The 24,481-nt window shown below is 35.4% G+C and overlaps 1 protein-coding gene across 11 annotated transcripts in view; it reads right to left on the bottom strand.

Moving 5' to 3' along the window:
* Positions 1-685: 685 nt before the first annotated feature.
* Positions 686-24,481, bottom strand: part of ELF1 (E74 like ETS transcription factor 1) — a 134,347-nt gene continuing 110,551 nt past the window's right edge. For 6 of the 11 annotated variants that reach the window (XM_045202031.3, XM_045202045.3, XM_045202049.3 and 3 more), the window contains 7 exons: positions 23,174-23,281; positions 21,286-21,447; positions 15,924-16,007; positions 15,006-15,198; positions 13,405-13,860; positions 3,738-3,755; positions 686-2,800 (listed from right to left, as the gene is read on the bottom strand). In XM_045202031.3, coding sequence (XP_045057966.2) covers positions 2,197-2,800; positions 3,738-3,755; positions 13,405-13,860; positions 15,006-15,198; positions 15,924-16,007; positions 21,286-21,447; positions 23,174-23,281 — 1,625 coding nt within the window. In that variant the 3' untranslated portion in view covers positions 686-2,196. The remainder of the gene's footprint in view (positions 2,801-3,737; positions 3,756-13,404; positions 13,861-15,005; positions 15,199-15,923; positions 16,008-21,285; positions 21,448-23,173; positions 23,282-24,481) is intronic. The other 5 variants (XM_024569261.4, XM_045202066.3, XM_024569278.4 and 2 more) reach the window with 3 other exon arrangements.

Raw genomic sequence — 24,481 nt, 5'->3', positions numbered from 1 at the left:
TAGGTTTGATGAAGAGTGGAAAGTTGTTGAAAAGACAATAGAACAAAAGGGCATGAGCAAAGGGCAGTGAACTGGGGAAACAGCAAGGCCTATTCATTCCAATCCTTCTCAGCATCTCTCCATCTTTAGAGCTAAGAATGCTCCTTTTAAAATTATATTTTGGAAGAGTATTAACTGACATGAGAAAATGAGTAAATGGCCCTGGCTGGTGTGGCTCAGTGGATTGAGCATTGGCCTGTGAACCAAAGGGTCACCGGTTTGATTCCCAGGCAAGGCACATGCCTGGGTTATGGGCCAGGTCCCCAGTTGGGGACATGGGAAAGGCAACCACACATTGATGTTTCTCTCCCTCTCTTTCTCCCTCCTTTTCTCTAAAAATAAATAAATAAAATAAAATAAAATAAAATGCAAAGAAAATGAGTAAGTGAAAGTAACTTCTGGATAGAGAGGTATAAGATTGAGATTTCAATTTTCTTATATTTTCTGTTTCTCTTATGCTATTCTATTCTGCTAACCATTAACTGATATAATTTCTAATTAGAAAACTTCTTTTTAAAATTATGTTTAATATTATCGCTGAGAACATTTTCTTGTTTTCTAACTTTTGGAGCGTTGTAACCCATTGTGTGATGTCTGGAAACTGCCATTTGGCATGGTAGAAAGGAAAAATGAGAGGATGGCATTCTGCAATTCTGACTAATGGGATTTGTTATAGAAACATCTACCAACACTGTAAATACTAGAAACATTTTCTGTATACTTGTTTTTATGAAACATTTGCTTGAAAACACAAACATTGAGAATTTTTACATGATTTATTTCATAATAAACCAATTTAAGGTACAAAAATGTTTAGAGGATTCCAAAATTTAAATTTTTGTTTAAATACAAATTCAGTCTGTAATATGAAAACATATAATATTAGACCTCTAAACAAAATGATTTTCTCATCTACAAAAATTTCTTATACTAGAAAATTTGCAGAAAACAAATTTTTTGTGAAATTAAATGTACATTATTTACAGTTGAAAAAGTAATCTAAAAATTATTTCAGAAACTTAGATATATATGTATATTATCTTTGTATGCAATCTCCCCCACTCTCAATTAAAAAAAGATCCAAAATATAAAGCAATTATGTTTTTATAGCAACTGACTACTCAAACAGTAGCCCAGGGCTTGGTTGCTTTCTGAGCCTTTGAGAGTCTTGACTCTTTCAGAACAGCAGTTTATCATTTAGCACTCAACAACCTAAGTTTACTAATAGACCACAGTGCACAAGGGCCTAAAGAGTTAATGAACAAAGTATTTAGGAAGAATTCAGATTTATAGCAATGTTACAAATAATAGAAGAATAAATTTTGTATGGCCACCTATTTTTCTGCAATATTTTAGCTATACTTATATTACAAAACTGGCTGATAATGTTTTAATTGATATAATTTTAAAATAAAAGAGTTGGAATCATAAAATTTAGAACTAGAAAGAAAATTGAAGATCATCTTCTCTAATCCAAATGCATTCCTTCATTTCATGAGAGAAATGAAGCCCAAAAGAACAAGTGGCTTGCCCAAGGTTACAAAACTAGTTAGTGGGAAAGCCACTCGGGTTGATGTTTTTATACCATCCTGCTTCTGAAAAAGTTTCAGCCATACCATGGGCACACTGCAATTTTTAATGTTATATTTTACATATTCATAGTTCAATATACAATGCAACCAACTAAAAGTCAATCTACTGAAAGCATAATTTATACAAAGCATAAAATAGGTATCTAGCATTTGAAAGAGTCAAGACTTAACACAAGTGGAATGAAAATAGTTCCTATATAAATTTCCTGTTATCTTCTATGTAAGTACTGTATTTACAAAAAATAAGAAAAGGTAATATAATGTAAAATTTAAAAAGAACTTTAAAAATGCTTATGATATAGCACAACTGAAAGAAATCTCAAAAGAATGTCTTCATAGTATAAAACGCCTGTTGGTTCACAACTGTATTCTGAAACATTTGGAGAACAAAGAAAAGCACTTTGGTTTTCCTCCCTCATCTAACAAAGTCAAAATTAACTCTATTATTTTTAACAACTACAAAATTAGGAACATCTTTAGAAATTGTCTTAGAATCAGATAGTTTGTATTCAATTGGAAATGTTCAATTAAAACACAATCATCCATAATTCTTTTGGTATTTTAGTTAAAAAGAGTTGGGTTCCAGCGGTTCTTTTTGTTTTATAGCTACCTGAGAGGTATATCCACTGGAATTGGAAACCACCATCACGTAAGGCTGTGGCTGTTGTTCAGTTTTCTCAGTGTCTTCTCTCAAATTATCTTCAACCTCCTTTTTCTCTACTTCCTGTGTAAGAGTTTTTGTTTCTTGAGCTTTGATAACTGAAGTGATTACAGTGCCAGGTGGGTGGGCAACCAGTTGTGAACTGCGAGGAGAAAAGGTCACCACAGGCGTAGTAGCACTGAAGGATGAAGATGAAGCCACACTGACGGTTCCATTGCAAATGGACGGCACATTGCTAGTGAGAACCTGCTGTACATGAGCAGGGCTCAAGACAATCGAAGGAGGAGAGCCTGGCTTCTGAGACTGCAACATGACATTTTCCTTCAGCACTGTCATGGGCTGTGATTGTGGAATGGCTTGTAAAATAAATTTCTGAGACCCAGCACCTGACGAGGGATCTGTGCTGGCTATAACTGTTGTGATTGGCACTGTTTGGAGTGTTACTGTGTGCAAATGCTGATTCCCAGGAGACACGACCACTGGAACTTGGGCTGGAGCCTGTATAGTCCTATTGAGATTAGGAAATAAATTTGAGGAAGTTAACATAGTCCACATCATTTAAAACTTCAACATTGACAAGTCATTTTGCCAAAATACAAGTTATGTATTTCAAATGCTATGTTGTGTATTTTCAACACAACAAAACAAACATCATGCCAGACCTGGTAGTAAACATTGTACATATAGAAATGTCCAAAACAAAACTCTCAGACCGTTAACTATGATAGTATCTGGTTTAAAAAAGTCTGTACAAAGTACCACATTAACACAAATGGGGAAGCATTTTGTTGGGGAAGGAGGGAGACATCAAAATGTTTAGCATTAAAGTTTTGTATGAGCAGCTTGAAAGAAAATTAGGAATTTTAAAACAAATGTAGTGAATCACACTCATGACCGTATTTTGCTGTGTATAATGCACACTTTTTGCCCAAATTTTTAAGGGAAAAATAAGGATGAACATTTTACATGGGTAGTACTAATTTGTTACTGAATATAAAATTTCTTATACCTTGTATCTATTCTTGTGTTTGTAATTATTTGTTACATAAAATTTCTTGTACCATAGGTTCAAAAATAAATGCTAAAATTCCTTTATAGTACAAAAACCAAGCATCTAAATATAAATTAATAAAAAATTTAATTAAAACATTAAAATGAAAGATTTTTTTCCTGAAAGTTTGGGCCAAAAACATGGGTGTGCATTATACATGGCAAAATACGGCACTTTAATATTTCAGGGATAAAGACATCAACATGCTCATCCACAGTTATCAAACTTCATATGATGATAACTGCATCAACTTGTCTTTCTATATAGAGGAAAAAATGTTTGATTGACTAAAATAAAAAATACCTCAGCCTTAAATTCATGTGACAGAATTATCAGAAGAACTTTTACAGTTCAGCTCCTATCATATTACATAACAAGTCATGAATATAATTACCTTGTGAGGTTCTTTAGGCTGGCAGAGAGAGAAAAATATAAAGACAAGCTTTGGTAAAATAAATACAGGTGTGTTTTAGCACTTTTCTCAGCTCAAATAATTGTTAAAATTTTAATCATAAAGCCTCAATTTAATACAAAATCTTTTAACATAAAATCCATTTTATTTAATGTTGTTAATCCCACTTATAGAATAAAGAGGTGCATAAATGATAGAGTCAATAAAATTTTAAAAGTTTGAAGCTGTGAAATTTATAGTTACAGCCATTGTAAAAAAACACATGTAGTTGAAAAAACTCAGCATCTGAATCTTAACTGTGTTTCCTCTGAATTCTGTAAAGCTATTTTATGAAAGATAAATTATTGCTACTTCAAATGGTTAACCGCTAGATTAGTCCTCATAAACCAAATGTTAACTATTGCCAGATTATTACAAGGTAAATTTTAGTAAATTACAGTTATGTGGCCTGTCATATATGTAAGAAATGAAACAAACAGTGGAGGAGAAAACAAGTGTGCTATGTAGAAAGATTGAAAAAAAGACAATGTACCTCAGAAGTTACAGGAAATGGAAAGACACAGGGTGGTGATTTACAGCTACCAATTCAATGCAAGATACTGATTCCCAAGTTCAGATTGCCACCAAAGTCAATATTGTCAAGATCAGTCTACAGCAGAATATTATTAGCAGCTCTTGTGAAGGAGAGCATTAGAAGAGACTGTAAGTCAGAGAGTGAAGATATAATAGGTGGGAGCGTGTGCCTAAGAATAAAGGTCGGGTATACTAATATCATCGTGCAGGCAGGGATGAAATGGAAGGATACAGAATAACTTTGGGAGCTAGGGAGCTTTTCCAGAATACACTGTGCCTCCCTTCTTCCCCTGCCCACTTAGATCAGGATATCATGTGTGGAATCTGAGCCTGGGTATGTATGGTACCTGAGCCTATAGCTAGATACCATTTTTTTTTTTAATAAAAAAGATCCAAGGACTTCTTCCCATGCCAAGAGCTCATGTACATGTACATATAGATAAAATAGTATTTGGCATACAGTAAGCACACAGATTATATCTATAACTATGTATAACCTTACAGCTCTGGAAGTACTATTATCCCCATTTTACATGTGGAAAAAATAACGCACAAAGTTGAACAGTTTGCATAAGTGACCAGTTAGATAAAAGGCTATCCAACTGTAGAGCCTATGTGCTTAACCATTACAACACACTGTCATTTCCTAAGTTTTCAAATAACTTCAGCTATAGATGAATATTTACTATTGTATCTTTAAACTGTAGATACCTACAAATCTTTAATACACCCCTCTTCCCATCCTCTTTCCTTCTCTTGTTTGTGGCACAAGCAATAAAGTGCTTGGAAATTTTCCATATTGCTAATCAGAGCGAACACTATACACTTTGTCCAAATTAGAAAAAATGTCCCTTTATTGAAATACCTGACTGTCATCTGCCAGGAAATATACCTTATGTGCGATATAAATATACTGGTTTATTTAGACAAATTCTAAAACAATTTTTACGAATAAAAATTCAGAGATTAAAGGATAAAATATTATGCAGCATTTTCCCAACCACAGGAATCTTTAATATTTTTCTTATTTTACAATTAAGCTTCCAGTTGCATCTGGTGAAATTATACTATATAAAAATGGTTATGTTATAGTTAACTACTTTTTAAAAATCTCCTTCCCTGACTGATGTAGCTCAGTGGATTGAGCTTGAGCTATGAACCAAATGGTCACCAGTTCAATTCCCAGTCAGGGCACATACCTAACTTGTGGGCCAGGTCCCAAGTGGGGGCCACATGAGAGGCAACCACACATTGATGTTTCTCTCCCTCTTTCTCCCTCCCTTCCCCTCTCTCTAAAAATAAATAATAAAACCTTAAAAAAAATCTCCTAAGCTTCTTGTAACCGCTGGTGAAATACTGTAATTTAAAACTCCTCTTTCTGAAGCTAAGAAAGATATACAATACAGGCAGGCATTGTGTAATGACAGGGATATATTCTGAGAAATGCATCATTATTCAATGTTGTCATAGGAACATCAGAGAGTGCATTTACATAAATCAGCCATTTTCAAATGGTGTGGCCACAAGAATTTTTAAAACATGCAATATATGATTAATTAGTCAGGGGCACCAACCTCTTTTCCTTTAGATTATCAAATAAAAAAATGTCAACAGCCAACACAACAATAGCTGACCAGTGTGAATGCCCTGACTTGAACCATACATGTATGTCACATAATAGAGTTGCACTGTATTGGTCATGTGGCATAATAAGGCTGCATCTAATTTGGTAATTCTTGGTACCAGAAATCCTTACATACAAGTGTAGGCACCTGATATTTTCAAAAGTCACTCAAGAGCAAAAGGGCTATGTAATTACTTATTATTTTATTTCTTGTAAGTCAATTAAAATACCTATTTTTGTCAGATCAGCAAAAAATATACTTTTTGGCATGCCACAGAATTTTAGTAATTAGTTTATGTGTGTTATGAGATAGAAAAGGTTGGAGAACCAAGATGGAGGCGTAGGTAGACACACTGCGACTCCTCACACAACTAGAACTGACAGAAAGTCGAAAGGCGAGGAAGTCCGACACCAAGGAGATAAAAAATAAACATTCATCAAGACAGGTAGGAGGGGAGGAGACAGGCAGCCGGGGTGGAGAGGACTCATGACTGGCAGAGTGTGGGACGAACAGGCAGGCAGTCTGACCACTAGCAGACCCTGCGACCCCACATTCGCACACAGATAAACCAAGAGAGCCGGACTCAGAGTGGCGGAGAATGGGGGCAGGCAGAGCAGCAGGTAGCACCCCGAGGCCCCACATTTGCCCACAGACAAACCGGGAGGAACAGCGGGGAGCGAAGCAGACCGCTCAACCCAGGGCTCCAGCGCGGGGGAAATAAAGCCTCAAACCTCTGATTGAAAACACCCGTGGGGGTTGGGGCGGCAGCAGGAGAAACTCCCAGCCTCACAGGAGAGGTTGTTGGAGAGACCCACAGGGGCCTAGAGCGTGCAAAAGCCCACCCACTTGGGAACCAGCACCAGAGGGGCCCAATTTGATTGTGGGGAGCAGAGGGAGTAACTGAAATCCGGTAGAGAGTGAAGCAAGCGCCATTGCTCCCTCTAGGCCCCACCCCCACATACAGCGTCACAGCACAGCAACCAGCATTACACCGCCCCGGTGAACACCTAAAGCTCTGCCCCTTTAAGTAACAGAAGCACCAAGACAAAAAAAAAAAAAAAAAAAAAAAAAAAGCCCAAATGACAGAGCACTTAAAAGCTCCAGAAATAATTCAACTAAGCAGCGAACAGATAGCCAACCTATCAGATGCACAGTTCAAAACGCTGGTAATAAGGGCACTCACAGAATTGGTTGAATTTGTTCGAAAACTAGATGAAAAAATGAAGGCTATGCTAAGAGAGACAAAGGAAAACTACAGGGAACTAATAGTGATGCAAAGGAAACTGGGACTCAAATCAATGGTGTGGACCAGAAGGAAGAAAGAAACATCCAACCAGAAAAGAATGAAGAAACAAGAATTCGGAAAAATGAGGAGAGGCTTAGGAACCTCCAGGACATCTTTAAACGTTCCAACATCCGAATTATAGGGGTGCCAGAAGAAGAGCAAGAACAAAAAATTGAAAACTTATTTGAACAAATAATGAAGGAGAACTTCCCTCATCTGGCAAAGGAAACAGACTTCCAGGAAGTCCAGGAAGCTCAGACAGTCCCAAAGAAGCTGGACCCAAGGAGGAATACACCAAGGCACATCATAATTACATTACCTAAGATTAAACAGGAATCTTAGATGCAGCAAGAGAAAAGGAGACAGTTACCTGCAAAGGAGTTCCCATAAGACTGTCAGCTGATTTCTCCAAAGAGACCTTACAGGCAAGAAGGGGCTGGAAAGAAGTATTCCAAGTCATGAAAAGCAAGGACCTACATCCAAGATTACTGTATCCAGCAAAGCTATCATTTAGAATGGAAGGGAAGATAAAGTGCTTCTCAGATAAGGTCAAGTTAAAGAAGTTCATCATCACCAAGCCCTTATTATATAAAATGTTAAAGGGACTTATCTAAGAAAAAGAAGATAAAAAATATGAACAGTAAAAATGACAGCAAACTCACAGTTATTAACAACCACACCTAAAACAAAAACAAAAGCAAACTAAGCAAACAACTAGAACAGGAACAGAACCACAGAAATGGAGATCACATGGAGGGTTATCAATAGGGGAGCAGGAGGGGGAGAGTGGGGGGAAAGGTACAGAGAATAAGTAGCATAAATGATAGGTGGAAAATAGACAGGGGGAGGGTAAGAATAGTATAGGAAATGTAGAAGCCAAAGAACTTATAAGTATGACCCATGGACATGAACTATAGGGGGGGAATGTGGGAGGGAGGGGTTGGGCAGGATGGAGTGGAGTGAGTGGGGGGGGAATGGGACAACTGTAATAGCATAATCAATAAATATATTTTTTAAAAAAGAAAAGGTTGAAAATTTCTGACATTAACCTAGGTATGGTCTACCACATACCCAGGGTATATGGTATAGCCTATTCCTTCCAGGCTGCAAATCTGTATAGCATATTACTGTACTGAATACTGTAGGCAGCTGACACAATGGTAACTTATTTGTGTATCTAAACACATAAAAGTACAGTAAAAATATGGTATAAAAGTTAAAATGGTAGACCTGGATAGGGCACTTACCATGAGTGGAATTTACAGGACTGAAAGTTGCTCTGGGTGAGTCAGTAAGTGTTGAGATAATGTGAAGGCCTAGGACATTACTACACACTAGATTACTGCACAATTTTTGTAGGCTTTATAAACACTGTCCCACAAACCCTTCCACTATTTCTTTCTGACAGTGTCAGAAATAGAACATTGAAGCTGTCAATTCTGCTCCGTGAACAGAGATGTAGGCTGAACTGATTGGAAATATTGAAGAGAAACTTGCTGGGTAAGGCACAGATCACTACAATAGTGACTGTCAAGAAGGAGTAAAAGGTGGCCTGAAGATCAGTAGGAATGAGAAGTCAAGATTGAGAGATAAAGGAACACAGGGGATTGTCATGGCAGTGTGGTTTTGGCTATTGAATGTTGGAGCAGTAGTCAGATTAAGAAACTCTGTGGTATTCATTAAAAAAAGAGACAGAGAGAGAGAGAGATTGGCCCTGGCCATTGTGGTTCAGTTGGTTGGAGCATCATCCTGTAAACAGAAAGGTTGTGGTTTTGATTCTCAGTCAGGACACAAGCCTGGGTTGTGGGTTGGTCCCCAGTTGGAGTGCATACAAGAGTCAACTGATAGATGTTTCTCTTTCATATCAATGTTTCTCTCCCTCAGATGAGGATTAAAAAAAATGTTGTTTAACATGGAAAGGGTTTAGAACTGAGGACTCAATATTTTGACTTTGAAAATTCGTTTTTGGTTCTATGACTTTACCTGGCACAAAAGGCTCTATCTGTCATTGAATTGATGGAAAAAATAAAACCTATCTATATGCAAGACTATACTTTCAGGGATCATTTCTATAGTTCGTTAAAGTCTATCTATACTTTTCATCATTACAACCTGAAAACATTTCCAAAACACAGGTAGGTTTGTTCCACACTATCACAGAAAGCTTTTACTAAAGGTTGCTCCTGTGGACCTGTGTCCTTATACAGGACCTTAGGTCCTTAACAAAGAATTTACAGCAATGTACTCTGAAGATGATCAAGCTAGATTTGAGAAGGTTGTAACACCTTTGAATATGTAACAACTAGGGGGACAGGATCTCTGTGCTGAAAAGGTCAGTGTCTGCCTGGAATGTAATGTATAGGCTCAAAATTGAGGTACTCTGAGTAAGTGGGAATCTATTGCCAAGCCCCACAAGTACTGTTCCCGTCAAGAGAAAAAAAATTCCTCCTGAACCACATATCCTTCCATTTCTTACAGGAAATTCAGCTCCACACCATCATATACGCAGTCCATCACTGGCAGAAATGTCGTTATGTGGGGCAGGACTGTATAACAGTTTTGTTGAGTATCTACTCAGTTGTCAGGAAGTATCTTTTAGTTGTTATAACTTTCTGTAAGGTTATTATCTTTATTTTGTAGATGAGGAAACAGACTCAGAGTAGTTAATTAATATAATTCAAGGTCACATTTAATAACTCACAAGGCTGGAGGGCTCCATTACACTGCTTTTAAGGTAATTTACACATTATACATTTTTAGAGGCTAATCTTATTGCTTGAGTAAACATTAAAGAGAAAGAAGTTGTACTAGGTAGGTACATGAACTTCCAAGTTTATCAAGGGACAATTTTAGGAATATATTTTACCAGAGGTTTATTTTTGTTATTTCTTTGAATAACATGAAGCCAGAGTCAAAATTAAAATTTGGAAAACCAGATCACATATACCAAAATCCATTAAGAAAAGCTTAATTGATTTCAACATAAATACATGCAATTATGTGAGATAAAAATAAATGAGCAAAGGAATTGAGAAAATAAAAGATATGTCACTACTTCATTATAAACAATTGATATAATTCATGTGATTTATGTGAATCAACAGGCAGTATGGCAAATCATTAAGCCACTGCTTTGCACTAAACTGCTTGCATTAAAATACTATCTCCACCACTTACTAGAGGTGATCAGGCCCCTTGGCCTCCCCTTGCCTCATCTTGCTTCCCCTTGCCTCAGATGAGTTTTCTCATCTGTAAAATAGGAATAATATTATCTACACCTCATTAAGCATGAAGATTTTATATATTAATATATATAAAATGTATGAAATAGTATTTCAACAGTGTCAGCTCTTGTACATTAATTTAAGTCATATGTATGACTTAACTTACAACTATAGAAAAAAATCTTTAAAAGGTCTTTGATTTTTATTAATTAGTCGTAAAGTCAAAAAAGATATAGCCAAATTATTTTTAAATTTTCTTCAAAGTGATAATATAGTTATTTAGGATAACATCTCTATTCTTAAAAGTTGAAGATTGAAATCTTTAGGGGTGAAATGCCATAATGATGTCAACTTACTTGACAAATTGCCAAACAGAAAAAAGGGCATAAATAAATATATAGAGAGAAAACAAGTAAGGCAAAAGCTATCAATTAAAACCTAGGTGGATGGTAAATAGGTATTCCTTGTACTATTTCAATTTTTCCATATTTTGAAATTTTTCATTATAAAAAGTAAGGGTAATTAAAATGCAAATTAAAAAGAAACCATTAAATAAATTAATCTAATGAAAAGCTAATAATATGTTAAAATTTCAGTTATGTACAATTTGCTTGAAACTTAACACTTTTACTTTCCTTCTACATAATAGAAAGAAACAACATAATAGCAAAACCTGAATAATTATATTCAGCAGTTGTCAGTGTTCAAAGAGTGTTGCTATTATTCATTAACTTCTGCCTTGCCACAGCTAATAATTTCAGGGAATAAAATGCATTTGATTAAAGCTTTGACTGCTTAAAAATAAGATTTGGGGTAGAAAATAAAATATATAACCAGATAATAGAAGAGTTTTTTTTTTAAAAAGGAATGATTAAGAATGTATTTGAATACATACATATATACATACAAATATTGAATAATTTCTACAATAAGAAAATGTGTTTTAAAGTTTAAAAAATTTAAATTTTTATTACTTCATTCTATAAGTAGTCCACTTAGAGAACTCATTGCTCTATGAGGAGATTAAAGAATGAATATATATACTCCTCCAAAATAAATTCTATAAATATGGAGATATTATATGCCAGATAACATGTTAGGTGCTAGGAAAAGGACAATGAATAATATCTGGCTCCTACAGATTTAAATATATAGGAGGAGAGGGGCATTAAAGTAAACTGAAACACCTGGTCTATGCACCAGGCTGAGGTAAAGGCAAGCAGTCAACTTCATCAGGGGAACAAGGAAAGAATTACAAGCAGAGGGTGAGAGCTGGCAGCTGAGGCCACAGAAATTGGACTGCACTCTGTGAGCAACACAGTTCTAACAAAAACTGGAAGAGGGTAACATAACAAAGCTATGAGTAGTACTAATATACAGGTTGGACTAAAGAGAAAAATTACTAGAAGCAAGAAGCAGACAGAGTCTACAGAACTCGCAGAGACCTGGAAGTGAAAATTCTGAAAGGCACACCAAAGATAATTAACAATATTTTCATGTCTGGTACTGAGTCTTAATGAGAAACTGACATTCAGAGTAATAAAGTATCCAATATAATACCACAAATTACTATCTTTCAGAAATAGAGGGATATGGTTTTTTCTGAAGGGGTTATTCTCAAGGTCTATAAAGGAACTTTGATTACAGATGCTTAAAAAACACTGAATGACTCCAAGAAGGGGGTTCCAGTGATTAGCTGTGGGCATTGCATATTTCCTATCAATACAAATACATATAATAAGATGACAAAGAGCCTAAAAACAATGGAAGGAACCACATACTTCCAATTATATAACCAGTCATCACATGCAACCAATAGGATCTGAATTCAGGAAAATAAAGTATTAAAAGGAAATAGAGAGAGAGAACTAAATAAGTACTTCTTTGATGGCAGCTAAAGATGTGTAATTCCTGTCCCTTACATGAAAAAAAAAAAATGTGATCTTTACAGTCCTTGCAAGTCCACTAAAGATCTTAAAATAATTTGATTTTCACAATGTCCAAGGTTTAAATGGGTCATACAAGAAAAATTGAACCAAGTCTATCTTAATTCTAGGTAATATTTGCTTACTTCAAGATCAACTGAACAAAAATCCAGCATTTATGTTCTGCAATATACAAATATAAGACTGACGGTGATTAATGAAAGTAATCAAAGAATCATTTTTATTAGATTTGGAAGGGCTGCTATATTTATTATAATTCATGTTCTGAAAATTCATGACAGTAGAAACAGAAAAATGGAATGTTGCAAACATGTATCTAATTTTCTCCCTCTTTCCCTTCTCCTCATTCTAAATCAGCCGAAACCAGACCCAATTTTCTGCAAAAGATCACTCTAAAGCAGATAGGGTTTTTTTGGTCAATGTGTTGTTTCGTATCTTTGCTTTGTATGAAGCAAATTTGATTTGATTAAGCCAATTTCTGCCCTCTGAAATCCTGAAAAAGATGACATTAGATTCTTGGCCTCCATCCATTTGAACTTTTGAAATAACTGTTCCATAATAGGGTTTTCCCAAGGAATAATGTTTTTTTCTTGGAACTTAATGTATTCCAAAAGGTCATGATATGTCCATTGTTGTTGAATTTTTACAGATTCTGACTTTGAAAAAAATCTAAAACCATTCTCTGGGTTTTCTTATTTGTGGATCCCTTATTGTATGGATCAATCCAGTTATAAAAAGGTATAGTGCATTAAACTTAAAATGATAGAATAACACAAAGTAATGTCAAAGTATAAAAATAAAGGAAATATTGATACAATCATAGGTCTGATATAATGTATAATATATTGATGCCAAAATGATCTGTTGAATAAAAGTTCTAGCTTGAAATCTTTATCATTTTTATTTTTACTCTGAATCTTGACCCACTTAACAAAAATTGGCTCTGGTCAGGTATGTCACATAATAAAACACATTGAGAAACTTTAGTTTTCTCACCTAATGCTCTGAACAGAAGAATTTAATGTTTCATCCTGCACACAGCTGATGAGGGCTGCTTCTCCGTCTGGGACAGTGCGTACTGGCTGTACTACATGCACAGTCCGGAGGAGCTGGGTGGGATATGGAGACTGTGTGGCCTGCACTGTCCTCAGAACTTCTGACGGCTGTGTGACTTCCACAGGATCTTTGCTTTTTGTAGCTTTACAATGCCCTGGTTTTAGAACTGTAGTGGCTCCTCCTTTTATCCCTGGACTTGAAGATACTCTTGATCGGCCTCCTTGGTTCCTGCTTGAAGTGGTTGTTGAAGTGGCAGACAGTGATGGATCTGAAGACTCTATGCTAGAACTTGGATCCTCGTCATCTATATAAATAAGATCTTTTGGCATTTCCTTAAACTGATACACCAAGCGCTGACCTTCTACTTTGGCCAGAATACCCCTTTGGTAATAGTACCTATTCAAAACAGACAATTTCATCAATATTTTATTTAATTAAACAAATTAAAACAATATTCACCAAAAAAATTTCCTAGTCATAAACTTAAGTTTAAAGCTGGAAAAAAAACAAGTGAGAAAAGACATTCTAAATGAAGGGAAGTTATTTTATACAAGATAGTGCAATGAATACATTATTTTCTAAATATATGTAAAACACACATTTATTCACAGATAAAGCAAAGTCCTTATTACCGACTAAATCTAAAACCAATTCTTATTAGGGGATTATTGATAAGGTATATGGATTATTCTAGCCTTCATTTTTCTTTCTTCCTCTACCCTTCTCCTAATTTACTGGAATAATCAAATCTAGTACCAACCTCAAGAAACTATTTCCCCTCCATAGTTTCGTATAACATCCCTACCAGTTTAAATTTGGTTCTGTAAACCTAATTCAGTTTTTCATATAAAATTTAATGTAAAAATAGAAGGGATTCAAATTTTGTCAGTAATTTTAATTAAAATTAGTTACCAAAAAGTGTTAAGTTAAAAAAAAACTATAACTAAATACATAATTCTAGTTTAATAAGGTTATCAAGTTACCATATCATTGCTATATCTAATAAATCTTTCTCAAATACAAGCATAGGTTGACACGATCACAGAAAAAAGTAAAAGTGAGTTGAAAAATAAAATGATACCCTAGTTGAAAATGTCTAATATTATCCTCAAGGCAATAATTTATTACAACATAAGATATTACATATCACACCTGAGATTTATTTTTTTAAATGCACCTCTTACTAAGTACCTGCATCACCACTATTTGTACTTTGTGCTAAATTTAAGCTTAATGGCTCAAAACATATAAAACCCTTGGTCAATTTACAATACCTAATGATACCTTAACATCTTCCAATCCCTTTGTAAATAAAATATCTGTTGTTTGCATGAAGATCTGTTTTGGAAGGCAAACATTTTCTGGATTGAAATAAGATTTCAATTTAAATACACACTGATTTCTATAAGTAGTGTGGTTTTAGCACTTCAATAAATAAAAGTCACCATTTTTTTAATTCCTTAACTTTTTAGAAATTATCTATATTTTAGTGTTTAGGAAATAATATTCTTTACACAATGAACTACAAAAACTTCACGTACCTGAGAGCTCGTCCCATGGTCTCATAATTCATATCAGGTTTGTTTTTGTGCTTCCCCCACAACCTGGATACTGCTTTAGAATCTACCAACTTAAAAATGCCTTTTTCTCGCTGGGTCCATTTGATATATTTAGGACAAGTAGCTTTGTCCTGGAGGAGTGCCAGTAAAAACTCCCAAAGATAAATTGTGTTTCCTGAAACAAAAGCAGTTTCTTTTAAACTGACCAAAATTTCATTTGAAAGAACACAATAAAACACAACTAAAAGTCTTGTAAGTTCCATCTATAGTTATACAAAAATATCACAGAATTCAGTTAGTATTCATATAATAGTTATAATTTTTAGGGCCCAATACAGATTTTTTATTAGTCCCACATAAGATATCTCAACAAAAGCAATCTTGCTATTTAGATTTGAGATGACGTAGGAAGCAAGCAATTTGAGATGATTTTCCCCCAACTTCTTTAATAACCATTATATAAAGAAACAGCGAAAAAGGCTTGTACAAAACCTTTCAATAGTTGTTCTCTTTATATTAGAGGCAGTCTATTAGCCATAACAATTTTCTTCAAATTTGGGCAGCATTTATTAAAATACTAGAACTCCAACACAATGTAATACAATGTCTATAAACTGAAAACCTAACCTAGCTGAACTCTTCCAAGAGACTCATTATTAAATGAATGAATGGATTATTTTAACAAATGAATGAAAATCTTTTAAATGAATTTCTTGGGCTACATTATTACCATGCTCTTTATGGAAAGTGGCAACTGTATCTTATTAGCGTGTGGCAGCAATAAGATCCATTTTAAATATGTCAAAAAAGCTGGTGGTTTCTGCTTAAAACATAAATTTTAAAGCAATCTGAATGTTATTTGACCTATAAGTATTATAGGAAAATTACAGTAGTACTTACCCTTCCCATCTTTATTTTTCTTCTTCACAGATATGTTTGGTGTAGTGGCTGGTGACTCTGGTCGTGGTGGTTTAGTTTTTCTCCCTGCAAGCAAAACAGCTCTGAATATATATTTGCCCTCAAAAGTGTGAAAGTGTGCACAATTTAGCTGTTAATAATTGCTATTTTGTTCTTCATCCTAAATTTTAAGCGTCAAACACTTTACACAAGGATCATATATATTAGTCTCCATAAGTGCTATTTACTAACAGGAAATTTTCATTTCAGTAAAAATTTAACATTGATGTAGGTTAGATCACAAATACTCTGACAATGATATTTTGGCTCGTTTGTAAACATGAGGTTAAGTTTGAAACATTGCGTCTTGTCTTTGAGTTGACAATACTGACAGTGCTTTCTTAAAATTCGGGGGAATATTCCTGATTCTGATAAAACTTGAGCTAAAAAAAATATGCCATATAGGTATGTCTGGTGTTGGTTATATAAGTTTTTTTAAGGTAGGAAAAGTGAATTTTTATCTTTATTCTCTTCTAAATACACCTCTGCATGGTTCTCAAATACTGGAAACTTCCCCCAAATCTAGAAATATAAAAAGTAAATGAGGCAAAAACTTTGGTGAACTACATAGTCAGTTTTCATTTTACTGTGTATTTTAAAACATCTAATTTTTATTTATTTATGTCTGTTTACAACAAACTATGGTTATCCTTCATCCAACCTCTAAACAAGTCCATTCCAACAGTGTTAAATTGTATTTTGTGTAGCCTTAGCCTGGATCAAATAACTATCCTAAAGCCTTGTAATCTTCTTTTGCCACTTCCCTAGAACCACAATTTGTTGGCATTGCTGCCTGTGATTTAGGTGGAAATGATCATGCTGTCCAAACAGACTACCATTTAGTATGTGAGACACAACAAATACTAAGCATAACTGGATACTTGAGTTAGTACCTCTTGCCCCAACATTCTGGAGGCTGACTCTCTCAAAGGTGAACAAGAGTCAGAGAGAAGAGGGTCAAAAATGTCACTCTTCAGGTCCCTCTTAAGACTACCAAATGTATAAATGTGGAACCTAGTCAGCCAGGTTCTACTTTCATCACTGCAGACATCTACAGAAAACCCATTCACGAGGCAGTTTCTTCGGGCTGATTGTGTTAATGATAACAAGTATTAGAAGACAAGAATTCAGTTAGCTCCTATCCCTCCTAAGCACTCATTTTACGCTTTCTATTGATATTTACCTGTTTTTTTCCAATAGATACTATTTTCTTTATCCCATTGTTTTCCTCCACTAGTTTTAGTCATGACAGACACTACCAGTAGCCTTCCCAATATCCAGCCTTTCCATCATTTTCCTTACCATTCAGGGTGGCAATATACACAGCTTTATGTGAATTATATTGTAGCTTAGTTTGGTATAATTTTTTTTTCTTTTATTGATTCTAGAGAAAGGGGAAAGGAGGGCAAGGGGGAGAGAAACATCAATGTGATAGAGAAATGTCGACGGACTGCCACTTGCACACACCCCAAATGGGGACTGAACCTACAACCCAGGCATGTACCCTGACTGACAATCAACAGGAGACCCTTGGGTCTGCAAGACAATGCTCCAACCATCTGAGCCACACCAGCTGGGGCAATATAAAATTTTTAATTGATAATTATTTCTTGTCAGTACTTTGAAGATATCAGCCTCTACTGGAAGATTCTAAGCTGCCAATTTAATAATTCTCTTTAAGTAACATAGTTTCTACCTTGTTTGTTTGTTCTTTTTCGGTCGGGGGAGACTGTATTTGATGTTTTGCATTTTTACTATAGGGAATTTAGACCTGCATTTATTTTAGTTACACTACTCAGGATTCACCATGTAGGACTAACATCATTCTGGAATATTCTCAGTCACTACCTTTGAATATTGCCTCTTCCTTATTCTATATAGTCTCTCTTCCTGGAGCTTTGAGTAAATGGAGACCTTTCTTTTTTTTTAATTATTTTTTTATTTATTGATTTTAGAAAGAGAGAGTAAGAGGGAAGTGGGGGAGGAAGGGGAGAGAGAGACAGACAGACAGAGACATCAATTTGTTGTTACACTTATTTATGCATTCATTGGTTGATTCTTGTACGTGCCCTGACCAGGGATCAACCCCACAACTTTGGCACATCAGGATGATGCTCTAACCATCTGAACTACTAGCCATGGGCTAAATAGAGGCCTTTTCACTCAATCCTCACATCTCTAACTCTTTTGTATTTGTTTATTCTATATCAGATCTATATTGGAGCTCAATGATTCTTTCTTAAGCAGTGACTACTCCTCTGTTTAACCCATATATTATGCATTCTATTTCGTTCCTTATCGTATCAGTCTTTCACCATTAAGTAGGATGCTAACTTTATACTTTTTAAAAACAGCTTTTTTGAGGTATAACTGCTATACAATAAACTGCACATGTTTAAAGTTGATAATTTGCTTAAGTTCTGACATACATACACATCTGCAAAACCATCACTGCATTCAAGATAATTAACATATTCTTCACCTCCAAGAATATATTGTGCCCTTTGTATTCTTTATCTCTTACCTTTCCCTACCCTTCCAATTCATATGTAACCAACCATTCATCCATTTTCTTTTTTTAATTTTAATTTTTTAAATTAAATTTATTGGAATAACATTGGTTAATAACATTAAATAAGTTTCAGGTGTACAATTCTATGACACATCTCCATATTGCATTGTGTGCTCACCACCCAAAGTCTAGTCTCTGTCACCATATGTTTAACATCCTTTTGCCCTCTTCATCCTTCTACCACTCTTCTCCCCTTCTAGAAACCACCATACTGTTGCCTGTGTCTATGAATTTGTTTGCTTGTTTGGCTTGGTTCATTTGTTGCTTTCTATTTTATATCCCGTATATGAGTGAAATCATACAGTTCTTGTCCTTTTCCATCTAACATTTAACATAGCATGATACTCTCAAGATCTATCCATGTTGTCACAAATGGCCACATTCATCATTTTTAAATGGCTAAGTAGTATTCCATTGTATATATGTACCACTTCTTCTTTATCCAATCATCCATCAAAGAACACGTAGGTTATCTCCATATCTTGGCTATTGCAAATAATGTTGCAATGAACATAGGGGTACATATATTTTTATGAATAAATGTTTTCACATTTTTGAGTAGATATGCAAAACAGGAATTGCTGGGTCATATGGTAGCTCTATTCTTAATTTTTGAGGAATCTTACTGTTTTCCATAGTTGCTGTACCAATTTACATTTCCACAAGCAGTACACTTGAGTTCCTTTTTCTCCACATTATCCAACACTTGTTATCTCATGTCTTTCTGATAGTCATTCTAATACGTGAGAGGTGGTATTGCACTGTGGTTCTGATTTACATTTTCCTGATGATTAGTGCAGCTGAGCATCTTTTCATGTACTTGTTGGCCATCTGTATGTCTTCTTTAGAAAACTGTCTACTCATGTCCTCTGTCCATTTTTTAATAAGATTTTTGGGTTTTTTGATACTGAATTGTTTGAATTTCTTACATAGTTTGGCTATGAATTCCTTTTTTATTCTCTAAATAAAGAGCTGCTTTTTTTTTTAATTTCATTTACTTATTTTAGACAGAGGTGGAGGGAGGGAGAAAGAGGGAGAGAAACATCACTGTGTGGTTGTTTCTCACATGCCCCCTACTGGGGACCTGACTTGGCCAGCAACCCAGGCATGTGCCCTGACTGGGAATCTAACCGGCAACCCTTTGGTTCACAGGCTGGCGCTCAATCCACTGAGCCACACCACAGCTATTCATTCCTTTTTAGATACATGATTTACAAATATTTTCTACCATTCCATAGGTTGCCTTTTCATTTTGTTGATTGTTTCTTTTGGCATGCAGAATATTTTTAGTTTAATGTAGTCTCACACATTTATTTTTGCTTCTGTTGACTGTGCTTTTTGTGTCATATCCAAAAAATTGTTGCCTAGCAGTTTCTATTATTCTATCTTGACTAGAAAAGGAAGTATTTGGTATGTTTTTAAGTCTTATTCTTTGACAATGTGTTTTAATTCTTTTGCTTTAATAATTGCAAACACACTCACTGAACATATCTATTTGATAATCCTGTTAGCTGAAGTTTTAAAGAATTAACCCTAGGGTTTTCCATGTATGCTGCTTCTCATTCAAGAAATGTCTTCCTCACATATTCTGTAATACTGAAATGTGAGTTCACCTTCAACGGGGTTTTATTTGAGGAATCCTGTGCAGTCTTGTTTAAATGCATGATTTGTCAGAATAATTTTACAAGAACTTCTGCCTGGTGTCCCAATGTTATTGCTAGCCTGTGCTTTCCTTTATGTAAGTTATTTGGTTGGGAATTCCTAAAGATGGTGACAGTTTAAAATCTAGCTGTAAACCTAGGTTAAGGCTAGTATAGGATTATGGATTTCCAAAGGAAGAATTTCTCCACTCAGAGCTGCAGCTAAGAAATATAAGCTTCCTGATATGTCTGTGCTAATGGACAATTGTCTTTCTCCTGAGGTAATAGCCTTTCAAGGACCCCAATTATATGCTGAGGTCTTTGTCCAATACCCCATAATGCATTGGACCCAGTCTTAAGCATCTGCCTCTACAAGAGCAATAAAGCCCCCTGGATAGCAAGATTGACACATCCTTCACAACCCTTCAGAACTGCTGCAGTTTCAGTTCATTCATAGTGTTTTCATTTTCCTCTTCATTTTTGACTCTTGGATTTCTCCTACTTTTACGTGAAGTTAGGTTACTTGGTGGCTGGTAGTGATGCCATTAACCAAGATATTAAACTTAAAATATTAAACAAGCTGGAGTAGAATCAGAATGCAATACAATGGAAAGAGTGTTAGACTTTAAAATGTAAGAATGGTCCTAATTTGTGAAAAGTTGAAAATTCCCTTTAATACATTCTAACATTTTCCTCTTCAGTTACTTGCTGCTGTCAATTCATATTTTTCCCACTAGAATATTATATTGGAATCTATATCTATACCTGTGGTTTTCAAACTGTGTCCTGTGGGAGGAAGCTGACCTGCTCCTATCCCCAAGCTCTTTCTGAGTATGGATAAAAGGGTTTAGATAAAAGACTGAGGCTTTAAAAAGTTGTAAAATACCTTTTCTGTAAGATCAAATATTTTAAATGTGTAAATAATTGAACTTTTTACAAAAGAAATCTAATATGAAGAAATACCTCTTATGTTGTGTGTCCTCAATTTCTTATATAAGTTTTAAGTGATATAGAAATATCCTTAAATAAAATTTATATTTAGATTCCACATCAAGACTTGATTTTTTTTTTCCTAAACAAATTAACTACCCACCTTTCTTTCTCTTAGGTTGTTCTGGTGAGGAGGCTTCCGGTGAGTATGCATCTTGAACCTGCTGAGTTTCCATCACTTCAGGAATCCCATCTAATGTGACGGATACATGCGTGATTGGGGTAACAACAATGTCATCTTCAGATGAACTAAAAATATTATTATCTAATGGAAATAAAATTGACTATCATCAACTTTGTATTATAAATAAAAATAATTTCATAAAAAAAATTTCCTGTTTCTAAGAAGAATAAAGTAGAAATAAAATCTTGAAATTTGGTCCTTGCTTTTTATTTCCCCTGCCCCAAATCAGATACCCTAAATCAGTCCACGCTTCACTCAACTATTTCAATGTCTCCCTTATTTGACTTCCTATCACCAGTCTTTCTCCTCTCTCTTCTCCATTCTTCACATTGCTGCTAAAGTGATTCTCTGAAAACTAAGTCTGATCTGACCATATTCTTCTCTATAAAAACTTTCTACCAGAAAAATAAAATGGACATATCTTTCCATAGTTTATAGGACAGAAAAGATAAGAACAACTCAAACTCCCCAGCATGCCATGTGAAGCTTCCACAGTCTAGATCAAATCTACCTTCCAATCTTATCTCCACTCAGCTATACCAAAGCATGTTTGTATACAACACTTCATTCTTTTTTGCAGGTCTGTGTCTTTGGCTCAATTATTTTCTTCTGCTTTGAAAACCCTTTCCTGTCTCTTCTACCCATTTAAAGCTTATTTGTCATTTATAGCCCAGGTCAAAACACTCCCTCCATAAAAGCTGTCTCTGATGCTGTCAGCTAGAGTACTCTTTCCTCCCAGAAAACTTTGTTGTCCCTCTTGTGGCTTTTATTTTTTGTTTTTATAATTATTTACATAAATAACTGTTTTCAAAATTTAAGTGTAAGACTGAGGAAAGAGGTTGTATCCATTCACTTGTATAACACTATTGTCTAATGCGCTGGTGTGCATAGAAAATAGTCCATAAATATCATGAATTGACATAGTATTAATTAATTTTTAGTTTAACTACTTTCTTGTTAGAAAAACCCAAAGGAGAACATGGATTTAAAAGCAAGTAAGAATGTCTCTGGCCAGATGAGAAGCCTGCCCATGTGCTGTGGTGGCTCCTTGGAGAACTTCATGGGTGGTGAAATAAAATGGGGCTGATAGAGAACTTGACTGAGAAAATAGATTTATAGGAGCCTCCTTACTGAGACCTTGGCAACCAGAGTTCGAAGTTTCACCATTCCCCTTGGACCTTTGCTGATGTCTGTATCTTCAGTCACCCCTGACCTCGAACCCCTCAGTTTCCCCCTTCCCTTGAAATAAAAGAAGCCTGAATTCTGTACTTTCTCAAGATGGTTCTTTAGGACACTAGTCCCCATCTTCTCACCTCACTGGCTTTCCAAATAAAGTGCTTTCATTGCCCCCTCTGCCTGCTCTCCCCCCACAATAAATAAATAAAAGCAGACCAAATGGAGCAGTGAATTTTATACCATGAAGTGCTAGAAAACTTTTCAATGGATGTTTGCCATTCACTAATGAAGATCTACAGAAATCACTTAGTAATAATTGTTTGGGCCTTAAGTAACCTAATCCTTCTACCAATAAGGTTAAGAGAAGAAATTCTGCATAATCTGCCCTTTGAATTAGTATATAAATTACTCTGTTATTCCTAAAGTTCTCACTCCCCACTTTTTTAAAAAAAAAAGTCCTGTTTAATTGAACACTTTTGGAAAAGTTCGTCAAGTAGTAATACTCTTGGAACAAAAAAAGTATAAAATATGGTCTCGAGTCTCTTTATATTTACCACGTAATAGAGAGCGATGGCAAGAATAATTGTCAAAGTATATAGACATGAACAATCATTAACACATAACTACTCACTCATTCGTTTTTCATCCAGCATAGAGCCAGGAGAATCCATATTGAGAAGTGCCTCAGCAGCCTCAATAGTTTCAATTGTTTCATCTTCATTATGACAGGAAGCTTCAACTATAATATATTTTTTAAAAAGACAGAATTAGTATAAAATGACTGGGTTGATTTTATTAGGTCCCTTTCAGCTCTAACACTGATCCCAACACTCTTGGAATAAACTAGGGTCTCTGTTAATCTCTGACTCTTCTTCCATTCCTCTATAGCTGGTGAATTGCCACCATCTCCAAAAAGATTTAGTCATATTATTAGAATCTAAACACCCTTTAGTAATTCTGGTGCCATTCTTTTCTAGTGTGTACTGTAGAACACTAATTCTCCTACTATGTACTATGCCTTGTCTAAGTTTTTTTCTTAATGTTTAAAACACATTAAAATGTAAATAAATGTAATATAACCAGAGACATTGAAGTTAAGAACAATCTAACAATGGGCAGGGGGGAGTGGGGAGGGGACAGTGAGGAGAGGGGATTACAGGAACTACTATAAAGGACACATGGACAAAATCAAGGGGGAGGGTGGAGGAGGGGGAGGGAGGGGGGTTTGGCTGGGGTGGGGTGGAGGGATGGGGAGGAAAGGCACACAAATGTAATTGAATAACAATAAAATATTAAAATTAAAAAAATGTAAATAAATGTTTAAAAATGTTTTAATAGCACAACCCTGACCAGTGAGGCTCGGTTAGGTATCATCCCACAAAGCAAAAGGTCACTGGTTGGATTTCCAGTTAGAGAACACTCCTGGGTTTCGGGTTCAGTCCCCAGCAGGGTGCATATGAAAGACAACCAATTGATTTTTCCCTATTGCACCAATGTTTCTCTCCCCTTTCTTTCTCCCTTCCCTTCTCTCTAAAAATAAATAAATAAAATCTTACAAACAATTTTTTAAATAGCACAACCTTTTTTCAAATAAAACCTTATGTGGGCTTTGGCTGGTGTGGCTCAGTGGACTGAGTGCTGGCCTGCGAGCCAAAGGGTTACTGGTTCGATTCCCAGTCAGGGCACATGCCTGGGCTGCAGGCCAGGTTCCCAACACAGGGTATGCGAGAGGCAACCACACATTGATGTTTCCCTCCCTCTCTTTCTCCCTCCCCTCCCCTCTCTCTAAAAATAGGGGGCAGAGGGAGAAGAAACACGAGAAAAGCAAATCTGGTTTTCAAGACATGTTTGATTTCTGGACCCATTCCTTACCAGTCTGCTTTCCAGGAAGGAAGGAAGGAACCTGTCTGTACCACACCACTAGCTATCTTTAAGTCTA

This window comes from Desmodus rotundus, chromosome 13 (assembly GCF_022682495.2).
Source record: "Desmodus rotundus isolate HL8 chromosome 13, HLdesRot8A.1, whole genome shotgun sequence".
In the NCBI taxonomy this organism is placed as follows: Eukaryota; Metazoa; Chordata; class Mammalia; order Chiroptera; family Phyllostomidae; genus Desmodus; species Desmodus rotundus.
The sequence above is the reverse complement of the archived record's forward strand: the minus strand, read 5'-3'. Positions and strand labels throughout refer to the sequence as shown.